This window comes from Polyodon spathula, chromosome 6 (genome assembly GCF_017654505.1).
Source record: "Polyodon spathula isolate WHYD16114869_AA chromosome 6, ASM1765450v1, whole genome shotgun sequence".
NCBI lineage: Eukaryota > Metazoa > Chordata > Actinopteri > Acipenseriformes > Polyodontidae > Polyodon > Polyodon spathula.
The window spans coordinates 28,731,133-28,754,585 of record NC_054539.1 but is presented as its reverse complement, the minus strand read 5'-3'; the positions used below and the strand labels follow the sequence as shown (position 1 = coordinate 28,754,585).

Genomic DNA, 23,453 nt, shown 5'->3' with positions numbered 1-23,453 from the left:
ATACATATAAATCTTAAGGGAATGAGAGAATCAATTAAAATATATTATACATTTAAAGAGTGAAAATGTCTTGTCACCTTTTGGAAGAATATCACGGCACGCTACAATTATATATATATATATATATATATATATTATATATATATATATATATATATATATATATATATATATATATATATATTATATATATATATATATATATATATATATATATATATATATATATATATATATATATATATATATATATGAAATGAGGAATGACTTTGAGTCAAGCGGTATACTGCACACTTATTTTAATAAAAAATCATGTCAGAATAAAAAATGTATATGGGCAATTCCCAAGATGTGTGATGTGTACATATATGTTCTTTGTGTCTCTTCTGTATAAAATTAGAAAGTTATTTATATATGTGCATGTCTAAAGCCATTTTTGTAATACCTCTATTAACATTTAGTAGTTCAAGTTCCAGTTTTCCTTAAATAATGATAAAAGGATACATCTTTATAAATCAAGCCTTAACTTGAATTCAGCTGTCCGCTAATTGATCAATGGTTGCAGTCACTGCATGTGCTTGTCCTTGGTCCTGGTGTGATTATAAATGGGCATGAACTGATGAAGGTGGTGCATAACCAAGTAAAAGTGAAATAACACATCACGTGTGAACTTTTTTGTTTCATGGAACCACTGTACATGGCTTATTTAAAAAAAGTAGTACTCAAATAGTGTGTCGTGCATTTTAACTAGCGCTGATTCCCCCAATCAACAATGTCCATCTGAATTCAGAATGAGATGCGAATCCTATGGTAGACCATAAACCCTAAACGATATAAAATCATGGAATGAAAGTAGAAAGAAATATTCTTCCAAGCCACTGTATAATATTGCCACACCAAATGTTAAGTGATACACATTTTATTCCTTAATTAATTTGATTGATTGTCAAATGGGTTCAGTCAGCCGACAAAGTAGAGGGAAACTTTGTACAGACATCATTAGTTTTTCCCCATTTAAAGATTAATCATGAAAAGCTCTGGCTCTTTAATTCCGTAATTTGTATATTTAATGGGCTGCTGCAGAATCTATGACAGTAATTAGCATAGCCTGGAAACTCATTAATACACAACAACATGATTAATGCAGCATTAATGCAAACATGACTGAAGTTATTCAGGTTATGTTCTAAGAAGATTAAAGCCAAACTGTCCTGTTTGTTTTACTTATGGTGCCAATAACAGGGTTACAAAAAAGTAATAAAACATCAAATCAGTGAAATGACAGAAAAAGATCAATGTCTTAAAAATACATCCTTTTTTCTTTGTTGTCAAATAATAAACTGCCAGTGATGTAGCAACACTTTATACAGTAGACTCCAAGTCAGGTTTGTAACAAGTAAGTTATACTTTAGGATGTGGTATCTTGTACTGTTAACATACGTTTCTTAACAGACTATGTTTATGCTTGCTCTTTTCATTAATAATATGGGTGAGGTATTTTTGTTGAACTATTTCTCTAGGAAAAGAAAAAAAAAAACCTGCGGTGAAATATGTGGATTTTATGCAAATTGTTTCGGTGACCATTCATTATATTCATTTGGAGACTAAAACCAGCAATGCCGGAGAAGAAGTTTGTCACAAAGCTCTGAAATGAGTTTAATAGGGTTGTCACAACTTCCACTGTGGCCCATAGTGAGGCCTTGTGCCTCCCTGATTAATGTAAAGTTGCATTAATTAGCATTTGCACTGTATAAATAGTAGCTCTTAGTGCACTAACGAGTTAGTCCCGTCTAGCGGAGTTAAGCCTTGTATATTTGTAATGAACAAAAGGCAATACAGCTTGCAATAGAGAATTCCATGAGCTCTCTGCAGTGATCATACGATCAGCTGTTTAAAACCTTTCAGTAAAGGCTGCTGTAATTGAAACAAATGGAAATCACATTTACAGAAACATCTGAACAGTGGAAAACAACATACCCTATGGGCCACAGTAGAGGTTGTGACCAAATCCCGTTTCCCCATGGTTACTGTTTTAAGTCCACATGTGATTTTCTAACCATCATATTCTTTAATGACGTGATAGTTACTGTCAGTTTATCTGTGATGGAAAGTTTGTGTTGATCATTTTTGTTTGATTTCAGGTACTAACCCTACACTTCATAGCCCACTGTGTAAAATGTTTTTGGAATCACTAATATGATGTAATATAATACCAGCCTTTGACTATCATTATGACAGCTGTGTATGGTTTGTTTAGAAATACATCTAATGTATCTATATGGCCTCCTTTCAGTCCTCCATAGTGTATATTCTTAAGCAAAGCTATATATAAATTCTTCATTTTAAATGACTTGTTACAGGAATTACTTTAAAGCATTATTGACTCAGAGTGCTTCCATTCACTTTGCCATTTTGCACTATAAATTTTCTTAATAATTTCCATAATGAATTTACTGGTCTGCTGTCTGCTGCACACCATACTTAGAGTTTTACTACCATTAGGAATTAATTGGTGAGTAGTACAGAAATATTTAACAGTGCAATCTTATGTATGATCAGTCAAATGGATATTCTTCAATAAGTACATTAGCTTAGCAGTTACCATCAGTTCTGTTTTTCTTATATGCTTGTAAATGATATTCATTTCAGGTGCGTATTTTAACATGTTTGTACATTTGTATCATTATAGGCTTTGAGTTGTTTGCTTACCAGTTTCACAGTATTCTTCTTGTTTAAGAGATTTGTTTTTGTATCAAAGTTTGCCCCAAGTCAATTTTTCATGCTTGTTTAAATTTTTTTTTTAATTAATGTTTTTAAATTTCTGAATAGCACATCCTTACTACAGCATGATGTGTTTTATACATGTTCTGGGGCTACCTCTAATCATGGTCAGAGTGGCTTCTTGCATGTTCTTTCTTGGGTCCATCATATAAAAGAGTACAAGAGAAACCACTGAACATGATTAGAGGTATTAAATCGAAAAAGAAACCAAAAATGCTACAACAGACATGAAAAATGTTACTACATTGTAAGTTATTACATTGGTGAAACATTATAATGTCTTTTACAATACATTATTCCACATTATTTTAATACAGATCATATGAACCTGCCTTTTCAAAGTACAGGCGCTTGATTGACAGCTTGTCCGAATGGGCTGAACCTTGAGAACTTTTTAAAAAGATTTCACATGCTGTGGGTGTAAGTGATGGTGACCTACTTTCACAGCATTGATCACTAATGTGGTGTTTCTTTATCTGACATGGGGTGTATACTGTACCATTTATTTGATATCCCTAGTTGCTTGTTAGTTACAGTGGCTCTCAAAAGTATTCACCCCCCTTGGACTTTTCCACATTTTATCGTGTTACAACATGGAATTAAAATGGATTTAATTAGGAGTTTTTGCCACAGATCAACACAAAAAAGTCCATAATGTCAAAGTGAAAAATCAAATCTACAGATTGTTCTAAATTAATTACAAATACAAAACAGAAAATAATTGATTGCATAAGTATTCACCCCCTTCAGTCAATATTTGGTAGAGGCACCTTCAGCCATTAGTCTATTTGGATAAGTCTCTACTAGCTTTTTGCCCATTCTTCTTTGCAAAATTTCTCAAGCTCCGTCAAGTTGGATGGGAACCTTTGGTGAACAGCAATTTTCAACTCTTTCCATATATTCTCAATTGGATTGAGGGCCGGGCTTTGCTGCATCCATTTTGCCCTCTATCTTCACGAGCTTTCCAGATCCTGATGCAGAGAAGCATCCCCATAGCATGATGCTACCACCACCATGCTTCACGGTAGGGATGGTGTTCTCAGGATGATGTGCGGTGTTAGGCTTGCGCCAAACATAGCTCTTAGCATTGACGCCAAAAAGCTCTATTTTGGTCTCATCAGACCATAGAATCATTTTCCACTTGGTCTCATAGTCTCCCACATGCCTTCTGGCAAACTAGTCAAAATTTGATGTGAGTTTTTTTCAACAATGGCTTTCTTTTTGCCACTCTCCCACAAAGGCCAGTTTTGTGAAGCACCCAGGCTATTGTTGCCACATGCACAGTTTCTCCCAGCTCAGCCTTGGAAGACTGTAACTCCTTTAGAGTTGCCGTAGGCCTCTTGGTGTTCTCCCTGACTAGTGCCCTTCTAAATACTCAGTTTTTGAGGACGGCCTGTTCTAGACAGATTCACAGTTGTGCCATATTCTCTCCATTTCTTAATAATGGACTTTACTGTGCTCTGGGGATATTCGATGCCCTCCAACTCCAACTCCAAAAAGCACACAAAACAAACTTGTTTCCAAATATAAATTACACCACGGTCAGTCGGAAGTCAGCCACCCCGAAATTCATCACCTTAATGTGGTAGGCGATGTGTCAGTCATGGATTGGAGAATACGTGATTGCACTGGTTACCGAACGGGGTGTGACTGAAGGTATATCAGGGGATGTGGAGAAGCAATCTGTTCCTTTTTGTTACAGTTATGATAGGACCTGAAAAGGAGAACTGTGATTTAACCGTGAGTGTTTTGGTGTTGTTTTTGTAATCTATTAATAATTGTCTGTGTTGTAAAACGTAGAATTTGTTTTCTTTCGGTTTCTTCTTCTGTTTCTTCTTATTATTCCATGTTTTTGGAACCTATCTCCTCCTAGAGCTTTGAACTGATCAAATCGAAACTTGGCACAACTATTGCACTCTATCTGACTTGAGTTGCTATTACTTTTGGTGCTGAACGAGTCATGACCCCCAGTGGCAGAGCACAGCTCTGCCCTTTAGAAATTGGCAGGGATGGGGTTAAATTCCCCAACCTGCCTGGGTTCATTGTGTTCAGGTGGCTGGGGTTGATTAGATGATTAGTTTAATTAACGATCAATCAGCGCCCAGCCACCTGACATAAAAGGAGGCCTCTGCTTCTCATTAGGGAGGAGGGAGCAGGTTGGTGGTTTTTTGGTGTGTGATTTTTGAATTTTGATAAATCCAGTGAAGGCATTGCCCAGCCTGGAAAATGTTGTTTTTGCTTTTTGTCTTTCTTTTTGTGTTTAAATCGCTTTGTTTTGGCCCTTGTGCCCTTTTATTTTTGTGTATTTATAATAAAATAATTATTAGGCTGGGCAATGCCTTCACTGGATTTATCAAAATTCAAAAATCACACACCAAAAAACCACCAACCTGCTTCCTCAGCTCCCTCCTCCCTAATGAGAAGCATAAAATAATTATTTTATTATAAATACACAAAAATAAAAGGGCACAAGGGCCAAAACAAAGCGATTTAACACCCCCCAAAATTAAACAGTTTATAAGTCCTTACAGGGACAAGATAGGGTCATAGTTGCTATTGAACATGTATATCCATTGGTTCTCTGTAAGACCAACTCATTTCCCTTGACCTGTGCCCTTCCTAGACCAAGATAATGGACATTTGGCTAATTAAAACATGATCACTAAAACTGGACAGCTCATAACTCCTGAAAGAGGGCAGATAGGCCCATAGTTTGTATTGAACACGTATAGGAACCATTGTATGTTCTTTAAAAATATGTTCAGTGACCTATGACAACAAATTTTTAGCCCCCGGCTAAGGCTGGTTCGCACCCTTAAAACAGTTGACCCGGACACAAACTGCAGGTTTAGCACCTTTGTGCAATTTTATTATTTAAACAAAACAAAATAATAAAATAAAAGCCTAACTCCCATTGGAGTACTAACTTTTTCACAATCCCTAAACTATAAGCAATTTACCGGTTCTATAAACCTGCTTTATTTAGTGACCACCTGGTCTAAGTGACCACTTTAAATTCCTCACAATTATATTTGTGCTTTTATTTAACTGTATTAAAATGGTACGTCTTAAATTCAAAGGAATACGGTAACCATTTTACCAGTCTTTTATTCGTAATCAATACAACAACAACACTTCTTGTAAAGGAAGAGAGAAAACGTGGAGAAACAAAAGGCCCTCCCTTGATGACACAATTAAAGTTATTAAACTTGTAAAGACACTAAGTGCCAGAAAAACTGCTGAAAAATTCGGCACTAGAAAGACGCAGATACAGCATTTTGAAATGGAAAGTTCTTCATTATTCGAACACAATTATTCGAACGCAAGCAATGACATTAGTCACTTTCCCCAGATGCTACTTTAACTTGCATTTTGTTCTCTCACATGCCTGGGAATTAGGTAGCTTCCAATATGTCCGTTTCATGTTGTGTTGTTCTTTACCGCCAATTTAACAGAATGTTCTCATAATTAGGATGCAGCGGCTTAAGATTTAAAGGCAAACCGATAAAAGGAAACTGAACACCAACAAATTCAAGCCATACTTATAAGAGTATGAAAACAATGTGCGAGGTAATCGAAAAAGATTTTATGCTTAAGCTGGCGTTGGTTTCAGGATGCTTTGAATCAACACATACCTGAAAGGCAGACACAGGCATTGAAATTTGCAAAGGATTTAAAACATTTTGTGTGACCTGAGACAGGCAAGCATTCATTACTTGTACAAAATAATTTGTTTTGTAAATGCATTATCTAAGCGAATGTTGTTAAATGACATACTTCCTTTTGTTCATATTACATCTTCTGGCTTTTACAGTGTATCTAAGACATACATAATTACAGGAAAGCATGTCAGAGACAAATAGAATTCATAAGTTATAGGCCCTTGTAACAGGGTGACGTGTTACTGATGTGGGTTGTCACTGAGAGGCCATTATTAGACAGACCCTTGAGTGGTCTCTTAATACAGATTTGACTGTAGTGCCTATAGAAAGTCTACACCCCCTTGAACTCTTTTCACATTTTGTTGTGTCAGTGCCTCAGTTTCATGCATTTAAATGAGGATTTTTATTCCACTTCTGTACACACCACACGCCACACTGTTAAGGGGAAAAAAGTTTTTATTGAGAAAAAAAATTATATATTAAAAATACAAAACTGAAAGATCATAATTAATGAGTTAATCCTTGGTGGAAGCACCTTTGGCAGCAATTACAGCTGTGATTGTTGGTATAGGTCTCTAGCAACTTTGCACACTTAGATTTGGCAATAACTGACCTTCTTTTTTGTAAATTCTTCTTTACAAAACTGTTCAAGCTCTGTCAATTTCCTTGGGGAGTGTTGTTGGACAGCAATCTTCAAGTCATGCCACAAATTTTCGATTGGATTTAGGTCGGGGCTCTGACTGGGCCACTCAAGGACATTTACCTTTTTGTTCCTTAGCCACTCCTTTGTAGCTTTGGCTGTGTGCTTTGGGTCGTTGTCATGCTGAAAGGTGAACTTCCATCCCGGTTTCAGCTTTCTTGCAGAGGGCAGCAGGTTTTCCTCAAGGACTTCTCTGTATTTTGCTCCATTCATTTTCCCTTCTATCCTGACACGTTCCCCAGTCCATGCCAATGAGAAACATCCCCATAACATGAAGCTGCCACCACCATGCTTCACAGTAGGGATGGTGTTCTCTGGGTGATGCGCTGTGTTGGGTTTGCACTTTGCATTTAGGCCAAAAAGTTCCATTGTAGTTTTGCATTTTCCATTTTTGTAAGACCACAAAACTTTTTGCCACGTGGCTACAGAATTTTTTTTTGCATACTTCAAACAGGATTCAAGGAGGGCTTTCTTGAGTAATGGCTTCCTTCTTGCCACCCTACCATACAGGCCAGATTTGTGGAGTACTTGGGGTATTGTTGTCACATGCACACTTTGACCAGTCTTGGTCATAAAAGCCTGTAGCTCTTGCAAAGTTGCCATTGGCCTCTTGGTAGCATCTATGATCAGTCTGCTTCTTGTTCGGTCATCGACTTTGGAGGGACTGCCTGATCTAGGCAGGATCTTGGTGGTGCCATACACCTTCCACTTTTTAATAATCGGCTTGACCGTGCTCCAAGGGATATTTAAGGCCTTTGATATTTTTTATACCCATCCCCTGATCTGTACCTGTGTGAGCTGGATGGCTTTGCAGGGATGACGTCAGACCAAAAACACACTCCACAACAAGGACTGGTGGGTGAAAACCGAGCCGTGGTGCTCAGTATATTTATTAATACACAAAGAAAAGATTTGAACCAACAAAAGGCACAAAACAAAAGATGTGTTGGCCAAACAAACAAATAATAAACAGCAATAAAACAAGTATTGTGCTGGTGTATAAACCAGCAAGCTAGCAATTGTTATATTCCTTTTACTACCTCTTCCACAGGCTTACGTCTCTCCCTGGTTTTCTTTCCAATTTAGTGTGTCCAATTATTATCTGTATCCTTGGGATACTGCTTGCAACCCCACCCTGCCGCTGACTCAGGAGAATGGAGGCTGGAGCACATGTCCTCCGAAACGTGCTCCTTCCAATCTGTCATTTTTCACACTGCAGTTCCACAGTGAGGCCACCAGACCTATAGCACTGGAGGACAACACAGATCTGGTAGCTCCACTGCAGAACCACAGGTGCCCTATTGGCCACAAGGGTTGCTGATGTGTGGTGAGCCGTGGATTCCCCTGCTGACCTAAGCCCTCCCTACCTGGGCAGCGCTCAGCCAATTGTGCGCCACCCCCTAGGAACTCCTGGTCACAGTTGGCTGTGACATAGCCTGGACTTGAACCTGTGATCCCCAGACTATAGGGCACATCCTGCACTCCACGTGGAGCACTTTTACTGGATGCGCCACTCGGGAGCCCCCCTTAATTACCTAATTTCATATAATAATTAACTTAAGGCTCCAGCCACATTCCCACGAGGGTATTAGGGAAGGGCTTTTAACCCGATCCCCACCGACTACACAATATAAAGAAAAGTAAATAAGACGGACGGTGCTAATTAATTTTAATTCCATGCTATAAGGCAGCAAAAGGTGAACATTTTGAAAGGGGGTGTAGACTTTCTATAGGCACAGTATATATATATATATATATATATATATATATATATATATATATATATATATATATATATATATATATATATAGATACATACACACACACACACACACAATTCATTTGGAGGTTAATACTCACTTTCATCTATTTTCGTAATACATAAATGACAATAACAAATGTTGAATTCTGAATGTATTGCAGCAATCTTTTAAAAGACTCCACCTACTGGGTCTTTAAAGATAAGCCAAGGCACGTAGCTCAAAGAAATGTAGCTGTTTATTAGGCAACAGTGCCCAGCCTTACAGTATGACCAGAGCCTCTAGGGAAGGCCCTGCCCTTTGAAAGCAACTCATGGAATAAGAATAGGTTTCCACAACAGCGGGCTGATTTATGTGCTCTCCGATCTCCGTTAGATAAGATTTTACCAGAGACAAGTCAAATTAGTTTTTCTTCTTATTGACTAATACAAGTTTTTTATGCATAATTGTCGGCTGAGTGTTGAAACTGGACAACATGTTACGTTTGTGAGACAAATGGTTTTTGCTCGAGCTAATCTTGATTACAGATAAAGTTGTATTGCATTTTTTTTTTTTACATGGGCCACAGTGTAAATATAGTTACTATCCATATATATATATATATATATATATATATATATATATATATATATATATATATATATATATATATATATATACACACTGCTGTGCAAAAGTGTTAGACATGTTGCATTTTTCTACTCTGATGCATTATGAGCATCAACAATTTACTTAAAGCCTCCACTTGTGTTTTCTACTGTTATAGCAACCTTGACTTGCATTACGAAGGAAAAACATTAAGTGATATAGCTCGCATCACTTGAAAGAAAACGAATGTTGATTTGACAACAGAACTGGCAGAAGGCACAGGTGTCGTTGCCTATCAAATCAACAGTACGAAGGTCACTCTTGAAATAAGGATTTAAAGGATGTGTTGCAGTAAGAATACCTCTGTTAAAAAAGTGGAACAAGACTAAAAGGCTAGAATGTACACAAGAACACAGAAATTGGACTATGTATCGTTCCATCAAAGGTGCTTTGAACTGTTGATGGATGGACAATGACACCTGTGCCTTCTGTCAGTTCTGCTGTCAATTCAATGATGGTCTTCTTTCTATTCCTTAAGGATATTATCTTCAAGTATTGCTCATCCTTGTTAGACAGCTTTTTGGGTTTTCCAGTCCAGGGTTTGTCAATTACAGATGATGTTTCTCTGTACTGGTTGATTATGCTTTGGATACCACACCTTGAAAATCGAGTGATGCGAGCTATTTCACTCAATGTTTTTTTCATTCTTTATGCAAGTCATGGTTGTTTTAATAGTAGAAAACACTAGTGGAGGCTTTGAATACATTTTTGATGTTCATGCATCACAGTTGAAAAATGCAACATGCACAGCAGTGTATATAAATGCCATTTCAATTAAAATTACTGCGTCCATAATCTATTTTATATTCATGATGTGTCTAATTAACTGTATACTCTATATGATTGTTGTCTCCACACCACAGGTATTAAACTGAGGTTCAGAACCAGGGAGCATGAAGGGTTGATTCTATTTGCTGTATCAGCTGGGTCTCAGGAGGAGTATATAGCCTTGCAGATACACAATGGGCGCCCCTACTTTCTTTTTGACCCACAGGTATGGTAGATTTCACCATTTAAAAATAATACATATCTGGCACTTGACCCACAAATATGGTCATGCAACTCAAGGGCTTCCACTCAGGGTTTTTCTCTGCCTACCCAAAATGGGATATACCTACTTAGAGTGTACATTTTTACTTTTAATAAGTGTCCAATAAAATGACTCTCTCTAATTAAGTTTGTTTCAGTAGTGGAATGTTTTTCTTATTTTTTTAAGTTAATTTGTTATAGTAAATATAAAAACTAAATTCAAATATCAAACTGATTAACCTATGGCAAGGTGGTTGAAGATTACGATATTAAAGGTTTTCCTTAGTAGGATAATTGTATTCTTATTAGTACAGTTCATATATTCACGTCTAACAATAATGTAACTTATACTGTATAAGGGTTTACTGCAATACAACATAACATGGTAAAAGCATATACTGACAAGCTTGGTTAAGCACAGTCAAGCAAGGTCCATTGTAACATAGCAAATGCATATTATAAGCAAAATGACCATAGTAAACTAGTAAGAGTGATATCAGATTCGTTGTGTTACTTCAGTAAACATTTCACTTGTAAAATGTATGTTTACATATTGATATATCATTAGCATCTAATTCAGAATCTGCAAATACATACAATGCAAATGCAATACTTACGTTTCAAAATGAGTCCCACTTTCAGGGGTTGGTTTTTCAAAACTTGTAATCATTTTTTTCAGAAAATGTCTCTGCTGGATTACATTTATCTAGATTACAAATACTGGATTCTCCTGAGTTAATGCCCCGGTTTGAATGATTGCCCCACCCCAACTTTTAGCTGAAATTTTCACTATTAATTTCCACTTTTTAATAACCATGCGCAATAATACTTGAGGGGAAATATCACGGTTCACGTGAATAGAAAAAAACTGCCTAGAAGTAATTGCTCTGTGCATTGAATGATTCAGTGTTAGGGTTAGGGTTAGGGTTAGTGTTATCTTCAGTTCAAATAGCGCAGACATCAAGTTTGACTACACGTACACTACACAATATTTTAGATTTATTTTAAACACTGCAAGAACTTTTAACTCAGGCACCATTTTTTGTATTTAACATTTTAACGCTGTAGTGCTACTTTGAATGTTCCTTCTGCAATAATGCCTGTAATTCCTCCCCAGCCCCCTACACTTTTGCCTTAATGACAACTTTACGCCCCCCCTGGGCGTTGACTCGGCAGACAATTACCTTTTTAGTGTTTTATATCCTATGTTTTAGGTCTGGTAAAAATAGTCTCATGTCCCCAAAATTTTTTTGTCCCTGGTCCAGTGTAATCTAAAAAACCCTTGAACACGTGCAATATTAATACATAAAGAGCAAATTACCCACTGTTTAAAGTGACTATATACTATATATATATATATATGATATATATATAATATATATATATATATATATATATCAGGTACATACACTCTTCCAAAAGTTTTCACTGATAAGACTAGATAATTTAACAAAAATCCCAGCATCATGGCCCTTTTTAAATATTACATCACCTTTGCCACTACCCAAAAAAGCTTTTAACCACAGTACCATCTGTTTAATAATTTTAGGCCATTTTAATTATTCTAAAAGCTGAGCTACACAGTGTATAAAATGAGGGCCAGAGACCTTTTTTTAATATTTCTCCCAGAACTTGAGTATTCTAGTTACCTTTAATGGAATAAAAGACATTGACACAGAATACATATAGTAGTTTTTTTTTTTTTTTTTTTTTTTTTTTTTTTTATCAAGTCATGTCTATTTTGGTGTAAAAGGTTTGGAATATAAATATTCAAAGGCTTATCAGATGGCAGGATAAAGAGCACTTGTCCAAAGTGGTCTCTGGTATGTAAGGCTATCATCTGTAAAATACTAAGCTGACTGGTGTGCTTGTACTACTTATCATGCTATCGCAGTCAGCTGCCATGGACATAGTGTAAGCAGCAATACGGAGAGTGTTTGCAATGCAGCATCATTTGTGACAATTTTAATAATAATGAAATACTTTCATGAGACAGCATTTAATAAAATGCTCATTAAATTCATCATTAGAAAGGGTGTGCAGGAAAGCAGACCAGTTTCCTGTGTCACGCCCAATTAGAATCCTGTGGTAGTAATCCCATTAGTATTGTTGAATTCGCTAATGGGAAAACTAATGGGCATGCTACCAGGGGACATTAATTGGGCATGACACCACTTTTAGTTTTAATTATTGAACTAGTCTAATGTAATGTGTGTTTGTAAAATATTAAAATAGTGAAACTTGACAGTACACTATTGGAACGAATGAGTTGGTGGTCTCATGGACACTAGTGTGTACAGATTTATTACATCACCATTAGAAGGGTTTTGCAAAGTTGATATAGATCTATATCTTGTTATGACCATGGGTGTCAAATAATGGATTTTTTTTTTTTTCCTGTTGTATTTCATCTTAAAGAATCAATTGTTTTGTCATAATGCATGTGCTCTCCCATTAGAGACACTCAAGTGCATACAAGTGTAAACAAATCTTGTAAAATGTTCCTTTAACATTTATGTACTGTAGGTATTCTAGGTTTTACATGATACATATACTTTGTTTTATCACAATTCTTTAGAAAGATCTATATAGATAAAAAAAAAAAAATGCTCATTTTACAAACCATTGCTATATGCTGAACTGTTTACTGGATTGGTCAGATTGTATTGAAAATTTCCATAATCTAGAATTTTAAATGCTCTTATTTGTTTAATACACAGTCAACCTTGGTTAACTTGACATCCCACGGGGATGCCATTTAGTGTTGACTTATCCAAGGAGTCGAGTTAACCATGGGTGCACATGAGCCATGCCATTAACATGCATGTAAGTAAGAGAACGCACACATTTATAGTTTTACAGTATTTACAAGTTTATTTTTAGTTAAATGCCCTTATGTAAACGGTTGAAAGAACTGCAGTGAATGAATCAGTTACTCGGTACAATTCGTATAATTCGATTGAAATACAGCATTATTTTTACGAAAACAATCCAACCACAAACTGCACAAACTGTTGACTATACTTTTAGGTATTGGCTTGTACTGCCTAATTTGACGGCTTAAATAGCAAAAGTTAACCAATGTACATTATATAGAATTAAGTCGGTGAACAAAAACAATAATAAACAACTTACAGTTTCACACAGAAATCAAGCATTGTTGATTGTTTTGCATGCCAAAACACATGCTTTAAGCTTGTCATCCCGAATAACCTGAGAACAAGAATTCATTTTGTGAACGATCCATTTCCAGTCAGTCAGTCACGTGAAACAACAGTGTGACTTATCCACTAGTCTTTTCAATAGTTTTTATCCCTTTGGTACCAGTAATAAGTGTCGAGTTACTAATAAAGCGTAGTGTCGAATTAAAAAATTAAAAGAGGCAGGATGCATATATTTTATATAGAGAAAATCCGGGACCAAGTCTGTCAAATTAAGCAAAGGTGTCGAGTTATCCACCAGTCGATTTAACCAAGGTTGACTGTATTATTATGTGTCTTCACTATTACTCTATATTGTTGCTTCTATTTAGATCATTATTCACCATGCTTACTAACTGTTCCAGCAAAAAGGAGGGGGCAAAAATTCACACCCCAAGTAGTCATTTAGGAGTGGTTGAATTGTTGTTTTTTATTTTATGCTGAAATAGTTGGTAAGCATGGTTAATAATACAAAATGTAGAAGACACAAAGTAAACATTTAATCCTGACACACACACACACACACACACACACACACACACACACACACACACACACAGTATATATATATATATATATAGATATATATATTATAATATATATATATATATACCTCATATGTATAAATAAATACATAAATAAATAAATAAATAAATAAATAAATAAATAAAACATAGTACAGTAGCCATTACCGGTACATTAGCAGATTTTGTTTGACTGTTTTTACTAAGTTGCATTTTAGGTTGAATGAATAAATAATGTACTGTATTTACACAATTATTAAAATAACCTCATTCATTTAAAAAAGGCATCTGCTGTGGCAGTCAGCCCCCTTAACGATGGAGGAAAACTGTATAATGACAATCAGTGGCACCATGTGATTGCTAAGAGAAACCAGGCCGTGGGAACAATCATTGTGGATAATCAATACAGAGGTAATGGTTAAGTAGCACCTTAACATTCTGAACACATAATTCTATAGGCTTGCTTGTGACTCTTTCTTTTCTGTCATTTTTTAAAATTCCAAGCAAAGGAATTATCAAGATTAATCTTTGCCCTGCATTGTGTGATTAGAATAATGAAAAGATCATGCTTCTTTTTTGTTAAACTTGCATTCAATTAAGAGAGATTTATTTACAGTATGTAGGAGCAGCAAATCTGTCAATTGTACATACAGTACAATGCTAGTGGTCACAGCCAGGCATGGTGCTGGCAGGCACCACAAGAGTTTCTCATCATTGCTTTGCAAACACACCTCAATCATGACCTGAACACCTAGCAATTTAGTACTGGTTTTCTCAAGTAAGTGATAACTGTGCTGAATTTTTGGTGGTTTTAAATTTAGAACACCCAACTAGAACTAAGAAACAAACAACAAAAAATAATGACTACATGTATTAAAGTTTATCTAACCTATTGCCATTTTATATTCTTTTGTTTCCATAATAGGTACTGTGTCGGCAACAAGCGGTAGCACCATTATTGGAGAAAATACAGGTGTTTTTCTTGGTGGCCTTCCAAAAGGTTTTCTCCTTTTAAGAGATGACATAGGTATACTGTTTTAAAAGCGTTCAATTATTTAGTGCCATCCAAATAATGGTTTACAAACACCATTACAAAACAGTGTTTATTTATTTATTATAATAAATGTATTATTTATAGTTACTTCATGATAAAATGAGCCTAATTCATCAAGGGGCTTTTTTTTTTTTTTTGATGGGGGGGGGGGGTCTCAACATGTAAATATCCACCAAACCCATTTGCCTAGCAAATTTAAATGCTGCCTATGCAAGCAGCAGTCCATTCATTGTGTACAACATTCTATTGTTTATGGTTTATTTATAATGCCCAATTCAATTAAAAGAACAAATGTTACCAATTATGTATTTTATAGAAAAAAACAATTTAATTATGGGGTGCTTGTTTTTTTTCATCTTCTAAACTATTTTACCTTCCTTTTAATTATTTTTCAAAAGATTATCGGTACCTTTTTTTTTTTTTTTTTTTTTAAATACAACATTCCTTGTATACAATTAAGAGTTTGCGTGGCCCACAAAGGCTTTTTTTTTTTTCATTACTGCAAATGACAGAGGCTCCTTGAGTAAATGACAACAAATGTTTGTTTTTTTCCATTCATGACTGGTTCATTCAGATTTCATTGTAGGCTATGTGTAAGATTGTAATTGAATCTTGATACTGATTATCTGTGCTACAGGGGATGCAAAATTAGTTGAAAGAGGCTTTTTGGGTTGCATCAGCGATGTGTATGTAAAGAAAAGTGATACCCCCAGTGAAGTGTGGGAGCTGCTGGATTGGGAGCAAGCTGAAGAGAAAGCTGGTATTTATCACAGCTGGGAGGGATGTCCCAAAAATTTTATGGAAGGAGCACATTTTCTTGGACAAGGTAATATGATATGTTATCTGTATTTACAGGTATAGAAAAGATGGAGAACATATGATGAGCTATAAGTATTTTCTTTTGCCTCTAAGACCAGTACATTGTTTTGCTCTTGTGGACGGAGTAAGAGCCTATTTCTATATCATACTGACCATACTAGTGGTGCACCTTCAAGCCACATGTGCTACACGTTGCATTTTACTTTATGTTGCCTCTGCAAGTTGTATATCCATGATCAATACATTCTGTATCTCTTTTTTTGTCATGTTAAAGTGGCCTAGATGCTTTATTTTCACCCTGTGCAGTATACAGTGTACAGTGTATGCTGTACTGTGATCAATGAAAGCTGTGGTTTTAAATATAATTATATTTGTATTATGCACTGTTTCCATTTTGCATCTTTCCAGGATTTCTTGAACTTCATTCATTTGTTTTTTCTGGTGGTACGGAATTTGAAATTTCATTTGAATTCAGAACAGATCAACTAAATGGATTACTCCTTTTTGCATTTAACAAGGAAGAGCATGTCTACCTTGCTGTAAGTAAAACAAACAAAAAAAAAAATTATACGCATCAAGTTTAGGTTTTGATTATTAGTTGTATTATTTTTGGTTTAGACAAACCCTACTCCAGTGTAGTAATGTGCATGTTTAAAATATTCCTATTTTTTTTCTAAGGCGGAACTGAGGAGTGGAACTCTGAGCTTTATGTTCAAAACAAGTCAAGATTTTACCCGAGTTGACCTATGGCTTGGTTTGTCTTACTGTGAGGGGAGATGGAACAGGGTTACCCTGAGGAAACAGGGTTCAGTCGCCACAGCCAGTATGAATAAACTTACAGAGCAAGTATCAGGGACTGTGGCAGAGGAGCTGAATATAAACTCTCCAATTTATCTTGGAGGAATCCCTGCTGAGATGCAGAGCTCCTTCAGAGGGCTCGGCCTACAGCAAGGTAAGCGGGGCTAAAATGTAACGTGTTCTGTATCGAGTTTGAGCTATTTTCTATGAATTTTCAGTTTAATTATATCATTGCATTAACAAGTCATCTACGGCCATGGAGTAATTTAAGGCTGTCCTTCCTGTCCATGTGGGTGGATTACAGACAACTCTTTGATAACCTCTCGCCCTCCATCTGTTCTTGACTCAGTTGAGGAGATTTGTATTTCTCTCCCTTATGTATTGTAGGTCATAGTTCATAGTTTTTGTTCATTTCAGTAGTGGGAGTGCACAGCCATAACATATAAAAACAATAGGCTTGAGCTGGCATAATGGGAATTAAAATAAAGGCATTTGTCATACTCATATTTGTATACATCAAACTTTGTTTTACACAGTTTCAATCTGGTTTTTATCTGATAGGAGTTCATTCATGCGTACTTTTTATTTTTCTCCCTATAATCTATTGGCTTTTCATCCTAAAATCATCAGAAGTACTAGACATTTAGGTAAACAAACTTTTCAGTGTTCTGGTGTGCTTACCAAAATTGACTTTTAGTTTTATTGTGAACTGCAGTAAACACAGAAATATAAAAATGAAACCTGGCTTGCTTATATTTTTTTGGCCTTTTTTCATTGTTCTATTTTCACAAGCTAGCTTTTTATCTTAGTTTTTTCTAATTGTATAATCAAAGTCACATTTTCTGTCACTTTTTAGGTTTACATTGTGTTACATTTTGTATTAGACATATTTCATTTGATGGTTTAATAGTTTTGTTTTCTTTATGTGAAGCTCTTTGGGATCCTTGGGATGTAAGATGCTATGTGAATTGTATTGCATATTAATACATTTTCTGGTTTAGTTATACCTTGGAAAGGAATGTTCTAATTCTAGTAGAGTGCAATTCAACTGATTTTCAAAATGATGGAAGCCTAATACGTGACATTCATTCTTTATCACTTGCCAGGTTTTGGTGGTTGTATAAAGGATGTTAAATTTACACAAGGTGCTGTCGTAAACTTGGCGGCTGTGTCCAGCAATGCTGTCAGAGTCAATCTGGATGGATGCCTGTCAACTGACACGACTGTTAACTGCAGGGGAAATGACTCCATTCTTGTGTATGCGGGGGAGGATCGAAGTGTGCAGGATCATCATTTACAGACCTTTTCTGGTAAAAAAACAATATGGGTAAAGGGTGTGGACTTACAATATCCTTGTGCCCAAGACTCAACAAGTACTACCACATTTTCTTTTATTCACAATACATTATTGTGGCAAAGTGGTTGGTAAGGGGAACAGGTGTAGTGGTAATGCGATGCAGGAGTGATGAACAGACAACAGTGATTCAGTGAACAAGTGTTTATTTCTGCTGTTTCCAGGTCTGGCGGCCGTCAAATAATAAATCTCCGGCAGTACACAACAATGTGTAAAGCGCGGGGATGGTGAACACAGTACAGTCTCACACACAAACAAAGGCACGGTCACCAGTCCTGGGTGATATTAAAACGTGCAGGTGCTCTGTGCAGTGGTGCTCCGGATAGTGCTTTATGTGGCGACAGCTCCGGAGGTGTGCGTTAACTGTCTAGTGGTGCGAAAAAGACAGACAATTATAAACAAACAAAGACAACACACAACACGCAATACACTCTGAGAGCTCCTCTCGCAGTCCTTCTCTCCTCATGTTACCCAAACGAAGGAAAAGATCAGCGTTACCCTGGCCCCTATATGTAATCCCACGTGACATCTAGGTAAGTGTTTGCAGCTGCCTTATTACTTGCAGCTGCCTCTCGTTTACCTTTCAAATCAATACGGTCTTACAACAGAGTCGCGCTTCTTTCCAGGCTGACCCACTTCCCTGACCCGGAAATGAACTGTCAGGCCAGCCCTTCCAGATACTTCTCCTCTCGTTCTTTAGCGCCCTCACAGGTCGGGAGGAAGATTCATCACGAGAATGTTTCCGTCACAATTATCTACACACACAAATATACATAGTTTGCTGTTGCATTTCTATACATGCTGTAACACAACATTTATTTTTAATTTTTATTGAAGTATTAGGATTACCTGGAACAACTATTATCTACATCTAGAGGCAATGTGGTTTATAGGACTTTCTCCAACTTTTACAGTTAAATATTTAATTTTACCTTATATTTTTTACCCCATTCTAGCCATAAAAAATATGCTTTTGCTTTGAAATACCAACTGCTAACATGTGTAAGAACGTGTAGTAGACTTAGTATTCTTGCTTACTTCACTTCCTCTTTAGGCTGGTATTGTTTATTGTTTAATACTAAGTGGAAATTGTATAGTACTGGATGCCAGACCATCTGGTAGCCCAATTTTGTAAATGCACTTTTTTTTTAAAGTGAATTTGCATTTTTTTCTCTTTAAAAAATCTGAATTTTCTTCACATCCTTGTTCATAACAGCATCATGCCGATGAATTCAATTGATACTGGAAAAAAAACACAACAAAACAAAAAAAACCAGCTGAACTGTGTTTTACAAATAAGTAACAATGAATGTGTGGCTTACTGTAAATACATGTATTAATATGTCACTCTTTGATCCAGTCATCGCTGGCTAAGAGAACACCCCTTTGGGAGCAAGCCAAATGTTCTTTCAGCCGAAGTGTTCTCTAAGACGGAGTTGACCACCAGACACAATAACAATCAGTAAAGAAATAAATATGTATTACTTGTCATGACACACGTGCATCAGCATATGAAATAAACAGGCTAAATAAGAGAAAAGCAATAGGCAAATGACAGATGTATGTTAATAAACTACAATAATAAAGTAGACAAACTAATGTTAAACTAACTGTCAAACTAAATTAACACAGCCCTGCAACACACAAATGCTGCAGCAGCTCTAGATTAATTATGAGTACATGTACAGGAGCAATATTCAAGACATGCACATTATTTAACAGAGTGGTGAAACAATTCACCAGAATGGAAAACACCAAATTACTTGGTGACTTGTGTCTGATTCAGGTTTTTTTCAGGTGCTCGAACACTTTCCAACTTTTTGTAGCAAGAGAATCAGCAGCATGTTTCGCCTTTTGTTTACATGCCATTTTGTAGCAATGAAGTGCACTCGTAGAAATCAAAATACAAAACGAGGCAATGATATGATGGCGATTCTGGAAAGATTGAACAGACCAATCAGTGTGCCTCAAGACACTCTTGCAATGACACATTTTAAAAGGTTGAATAAACCATTTGAATTTAAGTTTGATGATGATGAGTTATCAGGTTACAAAACAGTACTGTACCAGTTGTGAACGAATCGCTAGTGGTGCCAAAAAGGTGTTCTTTTAAGTGAAGCTCCTGTTCCATTAAGCGAATTATTTACAATGGGAAAAATTAGTTTCACCACAAGGGTGTTCTCTTAAGAGGTGTTCCTGTACACGGAGGCTACTGTATAAATATGTTGAAATGACTGTAGTTTAAACATAATCCCCTAAATCTTACTAGTTTAGCACTTCCATTAATTACATAGGTCTCAGATGTGCAGTGTTGAAAGAAATATGTTATAGTAAACAGTAATTTTTTGTATTTGTAGCAATTTTGAAGCATAATATCTGGTAGTACACTAGGTTAAAGAATGTTCTCAGTTTTGAATGCCTTACACAAGGTCATTTCACCTCAGTAGTATCTTTAGAGTTGAAGCATGATCCTAGCTGAAAGCATGTCTGTACACATGTTTATTATTTGTATTTTCAAAACTTTCAGAGCAGTAGAACAAGTGACAGTTTGCAGCAGGTAAGATTTATGAAATTATTTTGTGAGCTACAGTCACTAAGTAACCAAATGTGTCTAGATAACTAGTACTCTCTCAAGCCTGATTTTACTTTTAATCCCAGGTTTTAATTGATTTGTCTCTGTCTACTGTTAGAATACTTGTACAGGGTTGTTGCCTCGAATGACGGTGGATCAACATCCAGCCCATGGGAACGAGGCCGCACAAGAGAAGCTGGTAAACATCTTTTATCCCTCCCCCCCCCCCTCTTTCATTGAAACTCTTGTACTGTGTAAGCAAAGAACAACACATATTAGTTTGTGTCACAGTTTTCAAAAGTCTCATTTTATCCTTATCAGACCAATGAATGTAAGTGTCAAACAAGATGAGATCCCATCTCCGATATCTTATCAGGTTCTGTTGTGTTGGAGTCGACAAATGAGCGGTTTAATATAAATGGAGTAGCCAGTTCTATAAAATAAATCATTTGTCTTTGATGAAGGTACTTAAATATTTTGATTTTTTTTCTCTCTAGATACCATAACATTTGCACAGATACTTTGTTAGTGTCTCAACATACAGTATAGATGTGAAAGTATTTCTACAGGGTGCAAAAGGTTAAAGGAAGCTGAGTTACTTAGATCTCTTAGCTTCTTTATACTGTATCTTTTGTCCAATTGTGCAGATATGTTTTTGTAGGTATTCTGGTTTTATAACAAGTACAATTTATAGAAATAAAAGCATGTTGAAACCTAAATTAAACAACTGTACAGTGGCTCTCAAAAGTATTCACCCCCCCTTGGACTTTTCCACATTTTACTGTTTTACAACATGGAATCAAAATGAATTTAATTAGGAGTTTTTGCCATTGATCAACACAAAAAAAGTCCATAATGTCAAAGTGAAAAATAAAATCTACAGATTGTTCTAAATTAATTACATATACAAAACAGAAAATAATTGATTGCATACGTATTCACCCCCTTGAGTCAATATTTGGTAGAGGCACCTTTGGCAGCAATTACAGCCATGAGTCTATTTGGATAAATCTCTACCAGCTTTGCACATCTGGTCACTGCAATTTTTGCCCATTCTTCTTTGCAAAATTGCTCAAGCTCCGTCAAGTTGGATGGGGACCTTTGGGGAACAGAAATTTTCTACTCTTTCCACATATTCTCAATTGGATTGAGGTCCGGGGTTTGAATGGGCCACTCCAGGACATTGACCTTTTTGTTTTTAAGCCACTCCAGCGTGGCTTTGGCTGTATGTTTGGGGTCATTGTCCTGCTGGAAGATGAATCTTCTCCCAAGTCCCAGGTCTCTTGCAGACTTCAGCAGGTTTTCCTCCAGAATTTCTCTGTACTTTGCTGCATCCATTTTGCCCTCTATCTTCAGCTTTCCAGGCCCTGATGCAGAGAAGCATCCCCATAGCATGATGCTGCCACCACCATGCTTCACGGTAGGGATGGTGTTCTCAGGATGATGTGCGGTGTTAGGCTTGCGCCAAACATAGCGCTTAGCGTTGACACCAGAAAGCTCTATTTTGGTCTCATCAGACCATAGAATCGTCTTCCACTTGGTCTCAGAGTCTCCCGCATGTCTTCTAGCAAACTTTAGCCGAGATTTGATGTGAGTTTTTTTCAACAATGGCTTTCTTTTTGCCACTGTGCCATAAAGGCCAGTTTTGTGAATCACCCGGGCTATTGTTACCGTATGCACAGTGTCTCCCAATTCAGCCGTGGAAGACTAACTTCTTTACAGTTGCCATTGGCCTCTGGTGACCTCCCTGACTAGTGCCCTTCTCACCCGGATACTCAGTTTTTGAGGACGGCCTGTTCTAGACAGATTCACAGTTGTGCTATATTCTCTCCATTTCTTAATAATGGACTTTACTGTGCTCCGGGGCATATTCAGTGCCTTGGAAATGTTCTTATATCCCACCGCTGATTGGTGCTTTTGAATAACCTTATTCTGGATTTGCTTTGAATGTTCCTTCGTCTTCATGATGTAGTTTTTGTTAGGAAATGTACTAACCAACTGTGGGACCTCCCACAGATCGGTGTATTTAACCTGAAATCATGTGAAACACCTTAATTGCACACAGGTGGACTTCATTCAACTAATTATGTGACTTCTAAAGACAATTGGTTGCAGCAGAGCTTATTTAGGTGAGTCATAACAAAGGGGGTGAATACTTATGCAATCAATTATTTTCTGTTTTATATTTGTAATTAATTTAGAACAATTTGTAGATTTTATTTTTCACTTTGACATTATGGACTTGTTTTGTGTTGATCAATGGCAAAAACTCCAAGGGGGTCCAAGGGGGGTGAATACTTTTGAGAGCCAATGTATTACATTACTTTCCTTTAATCTGCTTATAGTCTTAATTTATAAGAGTGAATTTCATCTTTTTGCCGCTGTGTGGCCAAACTTTGGAACGACCTTCCTCAATCTATCAGGGATGCTAAGACCTTTGATGCTTTTAAAAAAAACAGTTAAAGACACACTTTTACTTTTTTTTTATCATAATTTGGTTTTTGGTTTGTGTAATTTTTTTTAATGTTACGTATACACTTAATATGCTGTA

The 23,453-nt window shown here is 36.3% G+C and overlaps 1 protein-coding gene across 1 annotated transcript in view; it reads left to right on the top strand.

The window, feature by feature from the left end:
• Positions 1 to 23,453, top strand: part of ush2a (Usher syndrome 2A (autosomal recessive, mild)) — a 378,004-nt gene that overhangs the window by 128,814 nt on the left and 225,737 nt on the right. Inside the window, exons 23-30 of the mRNA XM_041252711.1 lie at positions 10,416 to 10,546; positions 14,590 to 14,716; positions 15,231 to 15,332; positions 15,997 to 16,185; positions 16,587 to 16,717; positions 16,857 to 17,130; positions 18,083 to 18,286; positions 21,021 to 21,101. Of these exons, the coding sequence (XP_041108645.1) occupies positions 10,416 to 10,546; positions 14,590 to 14,716; positions 15,231 to 15,332; positions 15,997 to 16,185; positions 16,587 to 16,717; positions 16,857 to 17,130; positions 18,083 to 18,286; positions 21,021 to 21,101 (1,239 nt within the window). The remainder of the gene's footprint in view (positions 1 to 10,415; positions 10,547 to 14,589; positions 14,717 to 15,230; positions 15,333 to 15,996; positions 16,186 to 16,586; positions 16,718 to 16,856; positions 17,131 to 18,082; positions 18,287 to 21,020; positions 21,102 to 23,453) is intronic.